Source organism: Canis aureus, chromosome 33 (assembly GCF_053574225.1).
Source record: "Canis aureus isolate CA01 chromosome 33, VMU_Caureus_v.1.0, whole genome shotgun sequence".
NCBI classification, from domain to species: Eukaryota; Metazoa; Chordata; class Mammalia; order Carnivora; family Canidae; genus Canis; species Canis aureus.
Window position 1 is genome coordinate 10,517,207 of NC_135643.1, and position 22,176 is coordinate 10,539,382.

Genomic DNA, 22,176 nt, shown 5'->3' on the forward strand with positions numbered 1-22,176 from the left:
GAAGGAATCTGGATACTAAAACCAAAGTTTTCGTTTTCAAAAGCCAAGAGTAGACTAGTTTGCCAAAGGAGATACATAATTCATAATTCAGAACAGTTGTATTTAGAATCCAGATCTCTTGAAATTCAGAGTAAGGTTTTTTCCACTCTGCCATTCTGATTTCAAGCAGAAACCAGATACATGTCAGATACATTGTTTGGAAATTTTTTTGCTGGCTGAAAGGTTGGCTATTCAACTAACCACCTAATAAACCCCTTAAGTCTCTTCCTAATAAAATTATATAATTTTTAATACAGTAAAATGAGATAGCATAATTTTTTTAAAAAGGCTAAATGAGGGGATCCCTGGATGGCTCAGTGTTTAGTGCCTGCCTCCGGCCCAGGGCATGGTCCTAGAGTCCCGGGATCGAGTCGGACATCAGGCTCCCTGCGTGGAGCCTGCCTCTCTCTCTGCCTGTGTCTCTGCCCCCCTCTTTTTGTCTCTCATGAATTAATAAATAAAATCTTTAAAAAAAAAAAAAAAGGCTGAATGAGGCACTTTTGGTTCTTTCTGCAGCAAACCACACCTGATAGGGATTAAGATGGAGCTCTGTGGTGTCACATGCTCTATTGTGGTAGATAGTATTTTAATGGGCTTTCCTATACTAGGATTTTGTAAGGCAATGATCCAGTAGCCAATGAAATAAGATCATAAATTATCAAAAAGCAATGAATGGTTGCCTTTGAGTGCTCCTATTTCCTTGAGAACAAAATAAGAAAGGAACAGAAAAGACCCTGAGAAAGTTGAAGTTTAAAACTTACAAATATAAGATCATTTATATAATTATTGAATTAATATTTAATCTTTCAGAAAGTTCCCTACATACAAAAAGCAGTAAGGAAGGGGCAGACAGAAACATTAACAGGTTTATCCATGAAAACTAGTTTTAAACTTTGATGGGACTCTCTTTCTTGGCTTTATTCTTTTCATTTTACGTTTTTCACCTTCGTATAGGACTGTCTTAGTCTACTCTTCCTCTTTCTTCTTTGTTCCTAGTATCTTTTTTCCACTCTGTACTCCCATCTCAAAATCTGACAAATTGTCTGTTTTCTAACAGAAGTTTCTGTCACCATTTCTCTTGTATGTAATTACCACATACTCCCTATCTAACATTGCCATGTGGATTGACAGCACGTTCCTGATTATGAGAGATTGACTTGGAACCAGTACTGTGAATATAGTCTGAACAGTACTCCACACCCTGGGTGGGGATAGCAGTTTGCTTCCAATAGTCAAAACTCCTCTGCATTCTGTATAAATACTAGAAGGGAATATGAAGGGCAGCCCGGGTGGCTCAGCAGTTTAGCGCCACCTTCGGCTCAGGGCCTGATCCTGGAGACCCGGGATCGAGTCCCACGTCGGGCTCCCTGCATGGAGCCTGCTTCTCCCTCTGCCTGTGTCTCTGCCTCTCTCTGTGTTTGTGTGTGTCTCTGCCTTTCTCTCTCTCTTTGTCTTTCATGAATAAATAAATAAAATCTTTAAAAAAAAAGAAGGGAATATGAAAAGCAGATACAATTAAATTGTTCAAAAGTGACTACAGTTAAATATTGAAATTATAAATCAATCTACTTCAATCTTAAGTATTGTTTAAAGAAAACAATATTGTGACCTCTGGTCTAGCCTAGTTTTGCTGTTCTGTGACTGTCTTGAGAATACAGGTTAAACTTTGTGTTGTGCAACTAGAATATGTAAACACTAAAGTATGTGAGCCTGCTCTTATTATTGAGGCATCTTAATGTTTCCATTTTCATGAGAAGGTTGGATTTCTTACATTTTTAGAGTTGCATTTCAGAAAAACAAGGGGATGGGTTTATAAATACTACAGTTCACCATGTAGGATACTTCTAGTGATGATATAGAGAGAGAAATTTTTCTTCAAAACTTATCTCTCTCTTAAAATCCAAAACTGGGGTGCCTGGGTGGCTCAGTCAGGTAAGCCTCCAATTCTTGATTCGGTTCAGGTCATGATCTCAGTATCCTAAGATCGAGCCCCTTGTTGGCTCTGTGTGGACGTGGAGCCTGCTTTTCTTTCTCTCCCTCTCCCTCTGCCCCCCACCTCATTCGAGTGCACTCTCCCTCTCTCTAAAATAAATAAATAAATCTTTAAAAAAAAAAAAAAAAAAAAGCTTTCAGACATAGCCATGTTCAGGAAGCTTTGTCTCACCTTCCAGTTTAGGGTGATGGCCCATTTTTCATTGAAATTATTTGTTTTAAGTAGCTTGTTTCTCCTCCTATAAACATCAGAAATTTGGCATGGTCTCATTCATAGCTGTTTCCTTAGTATCTACCACTATACCCTACATGATACTCAATAAGTATTAATCTAAACTGAGTATTGCAATGTAGCTATTAATATTCAGTATTTGGTAAGTGCTATTTCAGATATGTGATTCAACAATATTTTCTAATGAATTCTGTGCAGTGAGGAGAAATCCCACCTCCTTTTCCAACTCTAAGAGAAGTCATAACCTAACCAACCAACAGCAAATGCGGTCAATTTCCTTTAGAGATCTGTACTGTTTGAATGCTTTAGAAGGGGTAATGAAGTCATAATAATGCAGGATCCTGGAGGATTCTAGAGTTGCATAGCCAGCCCAGATGCAAGACACAGCCTAGATTGGTGGCTGCTACATTACACAAAACTGTTGTAGATCAAGAGAACTGGAGACTTCTTTTTTTTTTTTTTTTGCTATTCCTACTCTGCACAAATTTTATGTCTGTAAAGTAATTTACAGTTCACAGAGCATTTCTGCACATATCTTTCCTCAATTACATGTATTTATACTTGAACAAGTTCTGTTCCACCTGATTAAAAATTTTATCGATCTCAAGGGATTTTAGAATATGTTCTATTTATGGATCATGTAGCATGGTATAACATAGAATATAGTGGACTCTGTTGAACGTATAAAAGGTATAATCTTTAATCTCTAAAAAGTAATCCCCTCAAAAGAAAGCACAGAGAAAAATACTTAATACATGAAAACATAATATTATTTTTGTTTCTCTGGTTTATTTGAAAATTGAAATATTTCATTAGGGCCATAACCTTAAAAATGCAAAGTTTAAAAACTTTTTATGGTTATTTAGTTCCTGATGTTGTAGTTGTCTGAGTCTTACTTTCTGCATGTCACTTGTCTGAGCTTGAATATGGGTCACTTGTAAATGATGTTTTTAGATTATAGTTTGTGCTAGCTTAAATTCATTTTAATGTGAAGATTGTAGATTTGAACGTTTCCTCTGAAATAGCTTTATGTAAGCTCAGAATATCGTGTAAATCTTCACAATATCCTGAATATTAAAAGTATAGTGTTCATGATCGCATACTATAACTTTATATGTTTAAAGTGGTGTGAGAGGGGGTGCCTGGGTAGCTCAATTGGTTAAGCGTCTGCCTTCAGCTCAGGTCATGATCTCAGGGTCCTGGAATCAAGCTCCACATCAGGCTCTCTGCCCAGCAGGGAGTCTGCTTCTCCCTTTCCCTTTGCTCCTCCCCCTACTCATATTCTCTCTCTCTCTTTCCCAAATAAATACAATCTTAAAAAAAATAAAAATAAATCTTTTAAAAAAGAAACAGAGAAAGAGGGAACACTTCCTGTTAAGTACAATGCCAGCATTACCATATGTCAAAACCAGACAAAGATATTATGGGAAAAGAAAACTACAAATATCTCACACGAACAGCAGCATTCATAAAACTTTGTAGTATACAATAAATACTTGGGAGCATTTCATTATTTAAAAAAATAGTCTGACATTTTATAATTAAAATAACAATCACTAGGTTTGAATGATTTAGGAGATGGATATGTGAGATGGATATTGTTCTCTCTGTTTTTGTGTCTGTGTAGAAGTCTTCATAATAATTTTTCTTTTTTAATCACTTAGTTAATACCACATTCCTGAGATCTGGACCAAATCAAAAGTGCTTATATTATGCACAGAAAACACATCTGTGGTACCTGGATCCTTCAAAAATAAAAGTTGTCAATAATGTTAAGACACCTCATGAATAATTAGAGATTACCCTTCTTCTGCATACCAGAACAGAAGATAAAAGCTGCTCTGCAACTAGTTAGTGTCTACTGGATGCTTTTCAGTAGGTCATCTTAGAAAGCCAGGCAATGTTCCTATCAGATCATTTGATCTATAAGCATAAAATATGGCTCTCCATATATACCAATGTGAGATACACTCTTGGTAAAGGACACATTTGTAATAATTTTATGTTTGTAGTGAATTTCATAATAATTCGTGAAATGGTTAAATTTATTATTCAGAAGTGGAAAGCCCATACTTAAAAAGGCTAGCCTTTGTAAACATGACTGAGTAGTAAATATTGCCTGGGAACTTTAATCTGACCATGCCATTGCATGAAAGGAACATGGCTAACATCATTTTAAAAGATACAATCCAGAAAATAAGAAGCTTACAACAGAGAGTCCTACACTTTAATTAACATAGACTCCACAGTGTTTGAAGAAAAAAACAAAATCTTCTCCTCTCCTTGGTAGTGCTGCAAAGCTAGTCATCCCGTCCACATTTCTGGAGTGCCAGTGCCCCATTACTATAAAGCAATAAAGCATCATAAGTCAGTGCCCTTCCTCCCCCCAGGTGTGGTCCTGAGAACATTTATAGACCAACAGTTCATCAAGGGAAAATGATTTATTTTGCTTTTAAGAGGGGATAATCAATATTACATTAATTTGTCTGACAGAAGGGACCCAAGAATTAGAAAAAAGGAAAGGGAACATGGACACATGAAATAATATAAGAACAATTATGAAGCGCCACCGAAGAATGGAAATTCAACTTAAAATGTATTTACTGCCTTACAGCCACTTGGCAGAAATAGTTATGAAACAGTAAATTCATTCAGTGTGGGGTGTAAAGTTGTCATTGCATGGCTTAACATCCAAGTAACTGAAGTTCTCTGTCTACCAAAAAGGATCATTGCAACTTCGTACTTTTCTTTGTAGGGTAAAAACCATATTGCCTCTGTACATTTGAGTCCTTGTTGGTTTTATTTACTCTTCTATACCTTTCGATGCCAGGTGTGTAATTCGTTCAAGTTACCTTAGGGAAATCCTTCAAAAATTTAATATGGCAGTTCTATAACAACATAAAAAACTTTTCCAGTGCCTCCTGGAAAATAGCAGCTGGTCTTAAGTAACCATTTAACTGTTCATTAAATTTAAATACAATTAGGAAAAAAACATTCTTTGAGGTCTTCTAAAATCTTCCCAAATCACACTTCTCTTAAACCAGAGGAATTTTTAAGAAATTATCTTATTTACCATGAGACTTCCTTGTGGTAGAATGGAATCGTTTTTTAAAAAGTACTAGTAAATATTTGGACTCTCAATCCCAAAACTCCACTAATTACGGCATTATTTCACACTCATGTTCAGTGTGTACAAAACTGAACCAAGTAGGGGTATCATGCCTACTTCTCCAGGTAACTATGGGCAACTTCCTCTCCGTCAAGTCCATGGCCATTTTTCCTTTTACTCCTCTTTTCTTTATTTAAAGCTTTGTCTCAGCATGACCTCCTAATTCTTCCAGGCCATCATTTCCATCCTGGTTCTACAAGCCTGGTTCCTATGGTGCCATTTGACTATTTCATTCATTTATTCATCCCTTTTTCTTTTAACAATCTCTACTGAACACCCTGCAGTGCAAGGAATTATTCATTTTGTGATGTTCCTGTTCTCAAGTTTGCAAACTAGTAAAAAAGAATCCCTCACATATATCCATCGTATGTTATTGTACATCCCAGGTCTCCCCACTCAGTTCTATGTGTTTCCCATGGTTTTCTTTCTCTAGTGCCAAGAAAAAGCCAAAAAAAAATCTGATTGGTTCCAATGAAATTCATGCATTCTAGCCTAATCTAAACTCTCAAAACTTTCATGTGGTTTTTACTGAATCTTATCACATTGTTCATAGCAGAATTTCCTTACTCTTCTCAAGCTCCTGGCCACTGGATCCCAGGAAGTGACACACTTTTTCTTACCAGAAGTAGACAACTTCTGATATGAGTATCTTGGGATTCCTTCTGTATTTTCACTTTTTCCCTTGTCCATCATTTCTTTCTCTTAAGAAGAAAAAGTTCTTCCTCTTTGCTGAAATGACCATTCATGTGTTTTGGGTTATTTTTTTCATCCCATTTCCTTCACATTTTTTCATCAATTGTCCCCACCATCATTTGCAACTTCAGTCTCTCTCAATCTGTAGGCTTATTATCTACTGACAAAGATCATGTCCAGACATTCCACTCTGCCACAAAGATTCAGATAACTCATTCCGTCTATATTTTTATGTTGAATTTTTAAAGTTCTATTTAAATGTTTGTGTTTTTGTATGTTTTGGGGAGTGGATGGAGAGAGGTCTGTAGTTTTCATCAAATTCTAACAAATGAATCTGTGACTCCACAATACGAAGGGCCACTGTTATAAATGTAGTCAGAGACCAGGTTATTAAAGGCTTTGAATACCAAGCTAACAAGTTTTTAAATTGTATTTTGAAGACTTTAAGAAATAATAGTAAGATGCTCAGATTTTCATTTCTGAAAAGTTCACTCTGTAATGTGAATTATAATACGAAATGAGCAAGACTGCAGAAGGAGGAATCTAGGACACATGGTATAATCCAGACATGAGATGAATAGTGATCTATGCTCATTAGTATGAAGAAGAGAGGATGAATTAGGAACATTTAGAATTTTTATCTTAATGTTGTCCTGCCTACCTCATATAGAGCACACATTGCAGAACCCCACATAGCCCCCACCACCACTCCCAATGCTTATTCATCCCATTCTGGTGGATATAAACACTGTCTTGAATTTAGTATTTTGTGCTTAATACATTTTAAATTATTGAGCTTGGGACTATGTCTTTGGATTTTCTCTCCCTTTTAGCATGTAAAACAATTCTACATAGTGCATTCAAAAACTGCTTAATAATGATACTTATGTAGCTCTGTTCTAAGAGCTTTTCATATATTAACTCATCTAATGTCCACAGCAAACCTACCAGGTGTGCACTATTATTATACCCCCTTTCCAACTGAAGAGGATGAGTCACGGGAAGGTTCAGTTACCTTCCTAAAGTGTCACACACCTGGCAAGTAGTGAGCTGAGATTCAAACCCAGGTAATCTGGTGTCAGAGTCCAGGTTCTTAACCAGTATGCCAAACTGCCTCAAAACTAGAGTCACATCATTTGAATACCATCCAGCAATTGCTAAATTTAAAGCAATATATAAAATGTTCTAATCTCATAAGAGTAAATGTAACATTTTATTTTATTTATGTGGAACAATTAAGGGATTTTTTTTCTAATGTGTTTGTTTTAATCCTTTTAGAACCAATTCGAAGATATAAAACTTACCACAGTGATATCTTTAGTACCTCCAGTGAAAGTCCATCTATTATTTCCTCTGAATCAGATTTCCGACAAGGTGAGAGGCATCTGAATAACCAAACTGTTTTTAAGAAACAATGAATGTTCTTTTTCAGTAATGTTGAGATATAAGGCATCAAAAGAATAAATCTGTATAAAATTTGAAAATTATAAAAAGCTGCCGGTTACTCATTTTGACAGTATTATAGGAGCTTAAACAACAATGTAGTCATTTTCATAATAGGAAATAATTCATTATCTTTCAAAATAACAGACTTATTGGTGAAGAGTTTAATGATATGTCATTAATTTAGTGATATGAATATGATTTATAAAATTCACCTTAATGTATCTGCTAAATGTTTGAGTTTTAAGTAAGGTTACTTCATATTTTTATCACCTATGCCATTATTTATTTTTCCATTCCTTTTTTCATTCTTTAATTAGTACAAAAAAGTGAAGCTTCCAAGAGGTTTGAATCCAACAGTGGTCTCCCAGGGGTAGATGAAAGCACAAGTCAAGGCCAGTCACAGAGACCAAGGTAAGCAATATGAAAAAAATAGTAATAATATATTTCCAGCAACAGGTGGTTTTTTTTTTTTTTTTTAATTAGAATCAAGGAGAATTATCCTCTTTTCTCTATTTTCTCAATTTTCCTTTCTTTTGCCCTCTTTAAATTATTCGGAATTCATTTAATTATGTGAAAGACATGTAGGAGTTTGAGTTTGAGTTTGAGCTTATTGGAATCTTTTAAAATTAGAATTGGCACCAGGGGTGCCTGGATGGCTTAGTCAGTTAAGCATCTGCCTTCACTCCAGGCCATGATCCCATGTGGGGCTTACATTGGGCTTTGCTCCTCCCTCTTGCTCTGTGTCCTCCCCCCTACTCATGTTCTCTCTCTTTCTCTCAAATAAATAAATAAAATCTTTTAAAAAAGAAAGATTTGGCTCTGATAATTTATAGTTTGTGCTTGAAATTAAAATTGTCAATATGAAGATAAAATAACTTATTAACAGGAAGTTCTAAACGGATGGCATTAAGCATGTGAAAAGATGGTAAGCCTTGATTTCTAAAAGAATATTTTCTTTTTTGAAGGTTGAACAGGCTCAACAAGCAGGTTTTCAGGGTGTGTTATTTGTTGAATGGATAATGAGTGGGTTACTACTAAGTAACCTATTATGTAAAAAGTTAATTATTCGCTACGTATTTACTAGCTAAAAGAGATTATCTTGTATCTTTTTAAAGCCCTATTTGGACTGTTTCAAATTCATTTTCATACTGAAATACTCAGCTTTCTTATAAGCTCTTAGATATTATTCTTGTGCTATGCTTAAGATGGTGGTATTATAGCTATATTTTGATGTATTTTGTTTAAACTGAAATGTGTCAAATCAATACAGAATATTTTCATGTGTAGGCTTTTCATGTGTGCACAGGTCCCTTACATGAATTAAAGCATATTGTTAATGTTATACATTAATTTGAAATTTGTAATTGCTGTTAGAACAAGAGGTTGCTTCAGAATTTACTCCTAAACTATGGAAATCTTTCTAATTTGATACCGTAGTTCATTTAGTTCAAGTGTCACCATATACAAAAGAATCATTTGGAGATTAACAAAAACTTGCCCCTTAGCTAATTAATTCTGGCAGACACTGTTTCACACCTGTAAACTATGAATAGACCAGGTAACCCTAGGCATGTAATTAAAACAGACAATTTATCTAGGGTTTAAACTCCCAAGTAATTGAATACAGTACACTAAAGTTATTCCTTTTAATATTGCAGTTTTTATTAAATTTTTATCTTTTCTCCCTTATGCATTTTAAAATAGTACATGATACTTTCCTTTGAGGAAAGTTCTACTATTCATTTATCTAAAACAGTATTATATTTACATAATAGAATTTTGTATAACTAGGATCCCATTGTGATGATAACCCTGATTTGGTAATTTTGAACAAAGAGGTAAGAAAGAATGAGGATAGGTTTATATTTGATATTATACAGTTTTCTTAAAGACACAAAAGCATTTTGGGATTAACAGCAATAAGAAGCAAATACTGAAATGCACTAAGCTCTGTGGTGAACTGAAAGTATTCTTATAAATTCAATTTAGAGAAAATTTATATAAATAGCATGATACTCTTTTGCTTGATGAACAGCATAAGTAAAGTAACAACTGAAGAATTATTGGTCTTATGTATTAAAAATTGATTTTTATGGTTCATTTGTTAGTTATTTAAAAACATATTCCTTCAAATAAAATTAAATCATTTTGTGAGTCTTATTTCAATTTTCTTGATAAGTTACTTTAAAAATTATGAGAGAATCTTTGTTTCAACTGTTTCTAGGTTTTATTTTTAGGAGCTACTAAATTTTTTTTTTTTTTTTTTTTTACTCCAATGGTTGGGATTTTTAATTTTATTTAAATTCAATTAATTAACATATAATGTATTACTAGTTTCAGAGGTGGAGGTCAGACATTAAAGCCACTTTAGCTCATCAAATCATGTTCTAATGATAAACTATCTTTTATTTCACACTTTGAGAGAAAATAAACTTAATGTGGCATTCATAGCATCTCTATTAGATAGACCTACATTAAAAAAATTTTTCAAGAAGTAGATTGATAAGTCTGTGTATATGTTATATTTAATGTAAGATGCTAAACTCTACTTCTTTTAGACAATCCCACCCATTTTTCCACCCACAGAAAGACACATCAACTAAAATACTCTAAATTCCTTATTCAAATGCAGTTTTCTGAATGCGAACGAACAAAGGTTTCTGATAACATCCTTAACATGCTGGCACACAATTAAGAGGTCCTGTTTTGTTCTTTAGGTCATATATTTGTGAGATCTATAAATAGTGCTGTATTTAGACATGTTACATTCTTCTTTATAAAAATTTCCATTCCCTTTAGCTAGAATGAAATGGAAAACCAGATCCAGGCAGTACAATTGATTTGTATCATAGGGGTGGGGGGAAATTAACAGGAAATTATGAGTCAGATACAGCAGAGTGAGTAATTTTTTGATTCTGAGTTATCAAAAGTGTCTTTCAGTGACCAAAAAGGATGTTCAAAGCTGTTTTCCAAAGAACATCTCTAAGTTTTTTCTGTGTTAACTTTTGAAGTACAATTTATACATAGTACAGTTCCCACTGCTTCTTTGCCTCTCTACTTGATGAGATAACCTGTTTTTCCAACTTAAAACAACCTATTTATTCATTCCTAAATGATCCAGATTTTCTTGGTTTTTTTGTTCATTTATTTTCTTGGTTTTTGTTTAGGTTTTATTTTGGTTTTTTGTCTCTCAAATTTTTTAGCTTTTATAGGAACTCTACCAGATATTGTGTTGGAAGAAATAAAATGATATTTTTGGTACCTGTTTGTGACTCTGGTAGAAAATAATTTGAACAAGAACGCTAATATATTTGATGAAAATAACAGGTACAAGTTAAAATGTATAGATTTAGATTCTTATTATTATCCTTGGCCCCCATTGAGAGAGCCATAAAATTACAACCTGTCATTTGCTCAAGGAATGATTGCTGTGCACCTACCATGTACTGGGAACTTTTAGGTACTAGAGATAGTCATGAACAAGACCAAAAAAAAAAGGGTCCTTCGGGGGAATTTCTAGGGCTGAGAGGTAGCCAATAAACCATTAAAAACAAGTAAGTAATGCCCATCAGACAATAATGGTACTTTAAAGAAAAATAAAGCAGGCTAAGGGGATAGAGAGTACGCATAGAGGCAAACAACAATCAACAAAATGAAATTTTGAATTTCTCTATTGAATGAGAGAAGATATTTGTAAGTGGTATTTCTGATAAGGGATTATATCCAAAATATATAAAGAAATTATACAACCCAACACCAAAAAAAGCCAAATAATCCAATTTATAAATGGGCAGAGGACCTGAATAGACCTTTTTCCAATGAACACATACAGATGGCCAGTAGGCACAAGAAAAGATGCTCAACATTATTAATCATTAGAGAAATGCAAATCAAAATCACAATGTGATATCACCTCACAACCTGCCAGAATGCCTAAAATAAAAAAGACAAGAACAAGTGTTGGCAAGGATGTGGAGAAAAAGAAATCCTCATGTTCAGTTGGTAAGAACATAAAGTGGTACAACCACTGTGGAAAACAGTATGGAGTTTCCTCAAAAATTTAAAAATAGAAATACCATATGATCCATAATTCCACTACTGGATATTTACCCAAAGGAAATGAAAACACCAATTTAAAAACATATGCACCTTTATGTTTACCACAACACTATTTACAGTAATCAAGATCTAGAAGCAGCCCAAGTGCCCATTGTAAGGTGACTACACTTAACATGGTAAGCATTGAGTAATATAGAATTATCATATCACCATGTGGTTCACCTGAAACTAATATACCATTGTTATGAACTATACTTCAATAATAAAAAAATTTTTAATTAAAAAAGACATTTTTTAAAAAGCAGACTGAAGGGATAGAGAGTGCAAAGTTGTGATGTCCAAGTTCCTTTTACCCAAGTAGGGTGATTAGAGGAGGCCTTTCCCAAGGGTTACATTTGAACAGAAAACTATTTTAAGTGACAGAGTGAACTATGCAGATATCAGGAGGTGCAGAGGGTTCCTCCCAGACAAACAGAATGACAAGAGCAGAGGCCTTGAATTATGGGAGAGGTGTTGCATGTCAGAGGAATACAGCAGGACAGTGTGGGTGCAGCAGGATGAGAGAAAAGCAGAGTGGGTAGTAAATAGGACCCATATTATGTCATACCTCAGAAGTTTAAGTGAACACTTTGGATGTATGATGGAAAGCCATTGGGTAGCTTGAAAACATGTCTAATTTGCATTTAATGGGATTACTCTGTTCTGTTCTTTGAAGAAGACATCACAAAAGTAAAAGCCCAGTTAGGAAGTAATGATGGTACTCCATTTGGATGGATATAGCACAGATTAGATTGCTAGTGATCAAGAAGAGTCAGATATAGATATTTTCAAGGTTGTGCTTTCAGGACTTGTTGCTCAATTAGATAAGGGATGTGTAGGATAGAGGAATCAAGAATGACTCCCAGTTGTGTTGTAAACAACTGGTGAATGATTGAGAAAACATTGGATGAGGGGGAAAATATCAAGAATCTGATTTGAGACATATTAGCCTCAAGAACACTCACCTAGGCAAATAGAATTCAGAAGAGAGACTAAGGTATAGGCCTATATAAGGCAATTAATTGCCATGCAACCAAATAAGATCATGTAGGTGTGGAATATATATGTAGACAAGGAGAATCTGGAGGTCTGAGCACTATTTTAGACTAACATTAGGATATTAGAAATGGAGGACACATCAACAAAAGAGACCAAGAAGGAAAAGCCAGTAAAGTAGAAGGAAAATAAAATGATCATGGCTTTCCAGATGGGAAATGTTTTAAGATTAGAAAGGACGGGGCACCTGGGTGGCTCAGTTGTTTAAGCAGCTGACTCTTGATTTTGGCTCAGGTCATGATCTAGGGTCGTGAGATGGAGCCCCATGTCAGGTGCTATGCCTTGTGTGCAGCCTGCTTAGGATTCTCTCTCTCCCTCTCTCTCTCTGCCCCTCCTCCTTTCTCAAACAAAACAAAATGGGAAAGACTGAGCAATTATGTCTTTTTGTGCTTAGAGGTCAAATAAAATGAAAATCAAGAATTATCCTTTGGCTCTGAGAACAAAGAGGTCAGTCATTTTTGTGAACAGCTTTGATGGAGAAGTGGGGACTAAAACTATTGGTCTGAGTCCATGAGAGTGAGAGATGAAGTGGAGATAAAGCTTAAATGACAATTTGAAGAGATTTACTCTAAAAGACAGGAAAACATGGGATAGAGTCCAAAAGGGGATATAGAACCAAAGGAGGCCTTTTTTGTTGTTGTTCTGAGTAGGAAATAGTACATGATGTGGGTATTAATGAGAATAACATAGTATACAATATTATTGATGCATGTAAGAGGATTACTGCAGGAGTAAAGTCTGAGTAGGAGACGAGATGGAATTCCATGCCCAGTAGAGATATCAGGCCTATGTAAGTAAGTGTGCAGAAGATCCATCACTGTTACAGAAGAGAAGGCAAAGCAGATGGATGTAGATCTGGAAAGTTTGGTTGTAGAAGGATGAGGAAGTTATTTCCTGATTGCTTCTTAGTTCACAAAGAAAACTGAGGAAAGGTTGTCAGAAGAGGAGGAGAGTATTTGAGCTTTGAAAAAGAAAGAGAAGAAGGTATAAAATAGTTCTCAAAGAAAACGAGTTGCCAGGCAGTGCTGAGAGCCCATTGAGATTGGTCAGCGTAGTTCCGCAGTTGCGTGAGAGTTGAGATTATTTGCAAAGGAATAATTTTAATGATGGGCCTTCGAATTCAAGCAGTGTAAGGGCAACAGAGGGGAAATAGAGAAAGCAGTGGAGTCAGTGAATTATTTGAAGAAGGGTATTAAAAGTAGTGAGCTCAAAAAATAAGATTATATGGAGAAGCTATTGGAGGATAGAAATAGGACATTTTAGGGGTAGTGCTGTTATTGTTTATAGGCAGTATAACCATGGGAGTAGATAGCTGGCCGGCTGAGGTGGAGTGCTGGAGGACTTCTCAGTCTGTGTAATACCATCTTGAATGATGACAGGAGTACTAATGGAGAAAGGACTGAGTTAAGCACTTAAATCTTTAATGAATACAGGAGACTTGACCAACAGGATGGTAAATGTCTAGAGCAAAAGCAGAGCAGTGGATTAAGCAATTTCATAGCATGTACTTCAGGGGAAGCTGGAGGCTATTGTCAGTCAGCAATGTTCTGGAAGCTGAAATAAGAATTAAAGGGAATCTAGGGGCATTTGGGTTGCACACAGTCAGTTAAGCATCCAACTCTTGGTTTTAGCTAGGGTTGCGGTCTTGGGATTGTGAGATCCAGCCCTGTGTCAGGCTCCATGCTCAACATAGAGTCTGCCTCAGATTCTTTCTCTGTCTCCCTCTGCCCTCCTGCTTGTGCTTGCTCTTCATCTCTCTCTCTCTCTCAAATAAATAAATACATAAATCTTTAAAAAAAAAAATTAAGGGGAAACTCTATCTCCTCTCCCGGCCCAATGGTATAGGACTATAAGAATAAACAGCCCTATCTGAAGAGAACTGCAGTGGAAGCAGTTTTCAGAGGATGCTAAAATGTTCAGAGAAGAGGAGGAGCATATAGATCTATTCAGTGAAAATGGGACAGCATGCTATATTGATTGACTAAAAGTAGGATTGAAATGTTACTGCAAGGGTTCTTCTCAGATGACAAAATAAAAATTGTTTAAATTCTGGATACCTTACTTAACCTGTTTTTCTTTCTTGACTAGACTTAAAATCATTATTTTCTTCTCTTTTCTATATAGTAGACAATATGAAACACCCCTGGAAGGCAATGTAATTAATCAAGAGATTATGCTAAAACGGCAAGAAGAAGAAATGATACAGCTGCAAGCCAGAATGGCCCTTAGACAGTCTCGGCTGAGCCTGTATCCAGGAGACACAATCAAAGCCTCTATGCTTGACATCAGCAGGGATCCCTTAAGAGAAATGGCCCTTGAAACAGCCATGACCCAAAGAAAACTGAGGGTAAGTCAGTTCTTAGATTACTGCATTTATAATTCGGCCTCACAGGGAATTTTTTTTTTTAAGTTTTTACTTAAATTCCAGTTAGTTAACATACTCACAGGAAAATGTTATGCAAAACATTTTCAAATTCTATAGATGTCCTAAAGTTTCCTGTAGATGAAATAAAAATCCCATATTAATTCCCTTGGTGTTAAATATCATGTTGGTTGATATTAAAATAAATATTTAGTTGTTTCATCATTTCATTTTTAAAATAACATTAGATGGATTTAGAATATCTTAACTATATATTTTTAAAGTATATTCATGATCCTTAAAGTCAACTGGATTAATTCAGTATTGTAGGGGATTATCTTAATATTAAGAAATGTATTATCCCACAAACCAAGAAGATCAAGAATAGAGAGTTCAAGGTTGGTTCAGAAGCTCAAGAATGTTATCAGATACATTCCAACTTTCTGCTCTGCCATTCTCAGAATTTTGATAGTGATTTACTTTGTAATCAAAAGATGATCACATGAGCTTCAAGCATCATATCTTTGTATTATAATATTGAAAGACAAAAGGGAACAAATCTACATCTTATATCAGAGATGTTTTTAAAATGTGTTTAGTTAATTTTTCTTTCAGCATATGTCCTATATATTTTTACAAACATAAGCTCAAAATGAACAGCCGTCTCATGTAAAATATGTTGAATATTTTATAACTTCTATAGTATTATTGTTAGAGGCTGTATAAAGTACTCCATTATGTGAATTTATCATGTACCATGATTTCTTCAATCAGTTTCCAATTATTGAACATTGAAAACACTTATTTCTTTTAAAGATTCTATTTATTTATTTGAGAAAGAGCATGAGCAGGAAGTGGGAAGGACAGAGGGAGTGGGAGAAGCAGACTCCCCATTGAGCAGTGTGGGACCCGATCCCAGGACCCCAAGATCATGATCTGAGCCAAAGGCAGAAGATGCTTAATCGACTGAGCCACCCAGGTGCCCCTGGATATTGGAAATATTTCTTTTTTGTGTGTGTGTGCCCTTCAAGATTTTCCATAGTTTTATTATATTCTTTTCATCCAGCTTTTCTTTCTTTTTTTTTTTTACATTATTATTATTTTTTTATTGGAGTTCAATTTGCCAACATACAGCATAACATCCCAAGTGCCCCAACTAATTGGTTGTTGTTGCTATTGCAAGCAACGCTCTGATGAACATTCCTTTAGCTAACTCTTTGTAAGTAACTTCCTAAAAGTAGAATAGCCAAGTCAAAGGCAAGCACCTTTTAAAGCATTTGATCCTGTTGGGCAGCCCGGGTGGCTCAGTGGTTTAGCACCACCTTCAGCTGAGGTTGTGATCCTGGAGACCCAGGATTGAGTCCTGCGTCAGGCTCCCTGCATGGAGCCTGCTTCTCCCTCTGTCTGTGTCTCTGCCTCTCTCTCTCTTGCTCTGTGTCTCTCATGAATAAATAAATAAAGTCTTTAAAAAAAAAAAAAATTTGATACATATTGTCGAATTGCCCTTCCAAAAAAAATTTTTTTTAAATAAATTTTATTTATTCATTCATGAGAGACACAGAGAGAGAGGCAGAGACATAGGCAGAGGGAGAAGCAGGCTCCCTGTGGAGAGCCCGATGTGGGACTCGATCCCAGGACCCAGGATCAGGCCCTGAGCCAGAGGCAGACACTCAACGGCTGAGCCACCCAGGCGTCCCACCCTTCCAAAAATTTGTGCGAATTTATGCTTCCTGTGTCATGCCTGTTTCACCATATTCTTAGCTAGTCTGGATATTGTCATTCTTTTTTTATCATCACCAATTTGATAGGTGAGGCAATATCTTGTTTGTATTGTTCCTTTACAAATGATTCGTCAGGGCAGCCCAGGTGGCTCAGCAGTTTAGCACCACCTTCAGCCCAGGGCCTGATCCTGGAGTCCCAGGATCAAGTCCCACATCAGGCTTCCTGCATGGAGCCTGCTTCTCCCTCTGCCTGTGTCTCTTACTCTCTCTCTGTGTCTCTGCCTCTCCGTGTTTCTCATGAATAAATAAATTAAAAATATTTTTAAAAAAAACAAGTGATTCTTCAAATATGAAATAAATGGTAGTAAAAGTGATAAGATCTAGGATGAATTTTTTTTTCTTTTTAGTTCTGCACTGAGTGTAATACCCCCATTCTGTTTTGGGTTTTGTTGCTTGTTTCAGTGAACTGTCTTAAAAGCATATTTGTATGCCCTAGACTTGATAGAATTCAAATTTCTCTCATAGTTTTCTAAGAAGAAACAGTATTGGGTAGTGAAAATTGCATTGAACCTCAAATTCAAAGACTTGACTTCTATTGTTAATAATGCTGTTAAATGACTTTAAGTAAAGTCATATAATAGTAGGTAAAGGCAGGATATCACACAAAATAGTGTGGGCTTCCAGTAATTAAAGGGACACATAAAGCATAAAGAGCACATATCCATATACCTTTTTCCTGAATCATAATTTCAAAGCGCTAATGCAGAATGTGGCTCATTAGAGATTCCTAAGTGGTATTCTGTACCTTTACAGTACGCTACTCTCACGTGCTGTCTCACTAACAACCTGTGTTCCCTTTTAAGCAGTTCTGGCTATTTCAAAAACAGACATCTCTTTATCAAAGGCATACTAATCAGTGACCACAGAATGTGAACCAGTGGTCATTAAAGGACCACATGTTTTTTCTGAAAAGAGCAGGAAAAGTATGTTTTTGGTGCTAAAAAAAAACAGTGCTAGTATTTGAAGGAACAATTATACCATTTAATTAATGTTCTTTGCTAAAACATAAATGTCTAACTTTTTAATGTTACTTTTGTGAGGACATATTTTGACTTGTTTATACTGTTGCCTTAGTTGATTTATATTAGATTCCATATTTCCCATGGCTGACCATTTCTTCTGCTTTCTGTTCTCATTTAAAATGTGTCCCACTGGTTTGTTAAGTATTAACAAGCCCTAAATGTTAAAGTTTTACTTACATGGTATCTCAAACATGTTCCATGCTTGGCTAATTGGATAGAATTCCCACATCAAGCAACCAAAGAAGAAATCAACAAAAATAAGACTCCAGTAGCCTCCATGAGTGCAAACACATGCATGCACATTAGTGCATATGCTCTCACGTGTGCACTTGAGCACACATACATACACACCACCTGCATTTGGTCCCAGGATTAGCCCTTTCATTTTACTTTTTGCCCATTTGGACATAATCTTTCAGTCTATTCTGAATCCTGCTCCCACCTGGAGTCTAACTTATTTTAAATTATTTCCTCATCCAGTTCTCCACTCTTGGCAGAAACTTTTGGATATACAAAAGGTGCAGGGAAAGAGCAGATTAAGAAGCCACAGTTGTTGGTGCACCCAGGTGGCTCGGTGGTTGAGCATCTGCCTTTGGCTCAGGTCATGATCCCAGGGTCCTGGGATCAGTTCCGCATCGGGCTCCCCGCAGGGAGCCTGCTTCTCCCTCTGCCTATGTCTCTGCCTTTCTCTCTGTCTCTCATGAAAAAATAAATTAATTTTAAAAAAAAGATGAAGAAGAAGAAGCCATAGATACACTTTCCCCAGCACCTGATCTCCCTCATCTGCTGAGATAACATTTTCTCACTGAGGCAGCAATGGGGACCAAAGACTAATATCTATAGTATCCCTAGCTGCCACTATTTAGAAAAAAAAAAAAAAGACACAGTGTCACAGGTTTCCAAGAACATGATTATGAATGGATATGTATATTTTGTAATTACAAAGTAGATGTCCTTTGACTATGATTTATTTTAGGACACAAATATCACTCCCTAAAACAAAGTGTTCAATCACTTCACGCCTTGGCAGTACTAAACCAAATCCTTAGTATGAGCTTCATAACTCAGTATTACTTCAATTTGTAAAATAGTATGAAGCAAAGCTTTACATTTGACATCGCTGGTGGAACATGAAACTGAGGAAGAACTTTTGTTCACATTTGGCACAAGGCATATCCCATTCCTGTTCTTTGTAAAATCTACTATACTTCTTTATTGAGAGTTCCTACATTTGTTTCAGATCACCTAGTTCTATTGTGGCTTTACATGTAATTTATTATTATTATATTATTTGCCTTTTATGGAAAGACCTAGATTAAAGGGTAAAAACTATTGATTCTACTTCTGTGATTTGCAGAATTTCTTTGGCCCTGAGTTTGTGAAGATGACAATTGAACCATTTATATCTTTGGATTTGCCACGGTCTATCCTTGTAAGTAATAAAACCAATTTGTGTCATTCTTAGAAAATAATTTCAGTAATGTCTTTAAAAAAAAAAAAACAGTTAAAATTCTTATAATGTTTACTTTAATAAGTGTCATTCATTTTTTTTTTCCAATTGTAGGCCAAGAAAGGGAAAAATGAAGATAACCGAAGAAAAGTAAACATAATGCTTCTGAGTGGGCAGAGACTGGAACTGACTTGTGATACCAAAACTATTTGTAAAGATGTGTTTGATATGGTTGTGGCCCACATTGGCTTAGTGGAACATCATTTGTTTGCTTTAGCTACCCTCAAAGGTATCAAGATATTTTAAGCTCAGGGTGCAATATGGAAACTTGGCAACAAGCTGACTTCTATACCTGTTATTGCCCAACTTGTTTTGGGAAATGTTAACTCCATGAACATGTCAGCATTGAGAAGTAGGAGTTAGGAACCCCTTCTCCTGATTAGGTTCATTGTTTTAATAGCTGTGTCTTTTAGTATCTTCTATACCTGACTATGAAGATTTTTCTTTATCTGTCACTATACTAAAGTGGATTTTAGTTACTATATTTCGGGGACCATTATGTGTATCAATTGCCTACATATGTACTCTAGAAAATAGTATCCCGCTAATCTGAATTTGAATATATAGCAGGATCCTATTTCTGAATCTCTACATCAACTTCTTTAGCCTACTGTCCTAAAAGCATAGTCTTTTTTTAAATGTTTTCACTTTGTGACTTCAAAAAGTCATTTTATGTATTTTTTAAGCTTTACATGAACTTTGTTACATCCCCAGTGGTCTCAGAACATAGCTTCTATAGAAATCACTCCTATTTAACAATTTGAATTTCCAAAGGTTCTTATTGCTTTAGAGATGGACTATAATAAATTATTATACTTATAAATTACTCTTCAATATTTCAAATTCCTGTTTACCTCAAAATTTAACTTAGCTTTAGACAACAGAGTACCGTACATTGCAACTGAGGATCAAATTATCCTGAAACCCTACGATATCAGGATAATGTCTTCTTTGTCACAAAAGAAATGTTTCCTTCAATTTAGTTTATTGAATTCTTATTTCTTAAAAACTATAATTCACTTTGTCAAGTCATCCAATAAACATTCAATTAGTGCCTACTAATGTTCTGTCACTTTACTATTTAAAATTTTAGACTAATCAGGTAGTACCATTCACATGAATAATTAGAATTTCTATTTATAATAGATCTGATTTCTTGAACATTCTGGATAAGTTAGATTTTATTGAATAATCTTTTATTTGGAAAGAGTCAATAATAATTAGATGGAATTACAAAATAAAATGAGTATTGTTCCTCCTAGCTTTCAGTTGGAAGCTCAATAATAATAAATAATAGCTATATTTACTGAATGCTTACCATATGCCATGTGCTTTACCAAATGTTTTATATGCATTAGGTCATTTGATCCCTACAATAATACAGTAAGGCAGGAATTAGTACTACCCTAATTTTACAGACAAGAAAATTGATGTCTAGAAAAGTTAAAGAATTTATTCAGTGTCACTGATAGTAAATAATGTGGTAGAGTTAATCCAATTCTGTCTGCCTTAGAGCCCTCAGCCTATAGAAGACTCAACCATATCATATTGCCCCCATCTGTCTGCAGTTGCCTTAGAGTTCCTTTCCATACTTTTTGACAATCTTGTTTTATTCTTGTGTGAGACTATTTTATGTAAGTCTGACAAAAAAAAAAAAAGGAATCAGAAGAAAACATTGAAGTATTTTTATTTTATCTGGATGTTTTCTCATTCTGTTTTAGATAATGAATATTTCTTTGTTGATCCTGATTTAAAATTAACCAAAGTGGCCCCAGAGGGATGGAAGGAAGAACCAAAGAAAAAGAGCAAAGCCACCATTAATTTTACTTTGTTTTTCCGAATTAAATTTTTCATGGATGACGTTAGTCTAATACAGTGAGTACAAAAGAGTTTCTATTTTTCTCTTTTGGCTTCTGGTCTTTTGACCCTTTAGTTTACTGGTACTGAATTATTTAATTCTGATCAATGAAAATGTCATCTCTATCATAAAAGAAATATTTCTTTCAACATAGCTTATTAAATTTTTGTGCCTTAAAAGCTTAATAGAAACCATCTTGGGAACTCAGCTTATATGCCAATAATAAGACTCACCCTGGATTCAAGATAAAGCCTAGATGTTTAGCATGTGCATTTATTTTTCTAGACATACCCTGACCTGTCATCAGTATTATCTTCAGCTGCGAAAGGATATCTTGGAGGAGAGGATGCACTGTGATGATGAGACTTCTTTATTACTGGCATCCTTGGCTCTCCAGGCTGAATATGGAGATTATCAACCAGAGGTAGGATTTAGTTTTTTCTCCAGGAACTCTTTTATCTTGATATTTTTATCCTTAGCATAAGTGAAAACTGAACCTGGTTGATGTGTTTGCTATTTAGATTTAGAGTTGTTATTGTTGTTGTTTTTAAAGATTTATTTATTTGTTTATTTTAGAGAGCAAAGCAGGAGGGACAGAGGGGGAGGGAGAGAGAATCTTAAGTAGACTCTGTGCTGAGCACAGAGCCTGACACAGGGCTCTGGTCCCACAACCCTGACATCATGACCTGAGGTGAAACAAAGAGTCAGATGCTCAACCAACTGTGTGACCCAGGCGCCCCAGATCTGGAGATTTTTGAGGCTAGTTTGGTACCACAAAGTGACCAGGTTCCCCACGTACATTGGTATATAAAATCATACAGTATAGCTTTCTTTTCTTTTTTTTCTGTGTAAAATTTCCTGTTTCATAGTTACACAATATCTAGCATTTACCCCTCTTTCTCCCAATCCTAATTAATA

General features: G+C 35.3%; 1 protein-coding gene across 9 annotated transcripts in view; it reads left to right on the top strand.

Annotated features, from left to right (window-relative positions):
- The window catches only part of PTPN13 (protein tyrosine phosphatase non-receptor type 13), a 202,668-nt gene that overhangs the window by 109,838 nt on the left and 70,654 nt on the right, over window positions 1-22,176 (top strand). For all 9 annotated transcript variants that reach the window (XM_077882792.1, XM_077882784.1, XM_077882787.1 and 6 more), the window contains 7 exons: window positions 7,404-7,499; window positions 7,889-7,982; window positions 14,850-15,072; window positions 19,248-19,322; window positions 19,455-19,629; window positions 21,122-21,275; window positions 21,544-21,682. In XM_077882792.1, coding sequence (XP_077738918.1) covers window positions 7,404-7,499; window positions 7,889-7,982; window positions 14,850-15,072; window positions 19,248-19,322; window positions 19,455-19,629; window positions 21,122-21,275; window positions 21,544-21,682 — 956 coding nt within the window. The remainder of the gene's footprint in view (window positions 1-7,403; window positions 7,500-7,888; window positions 7,983-14,849; window positions 15,073-19,247; window positions 19,323-19,454; window positions 19,630-21,121; window positions 21,276-21,543; window positions 21,683-22,176) is intronic.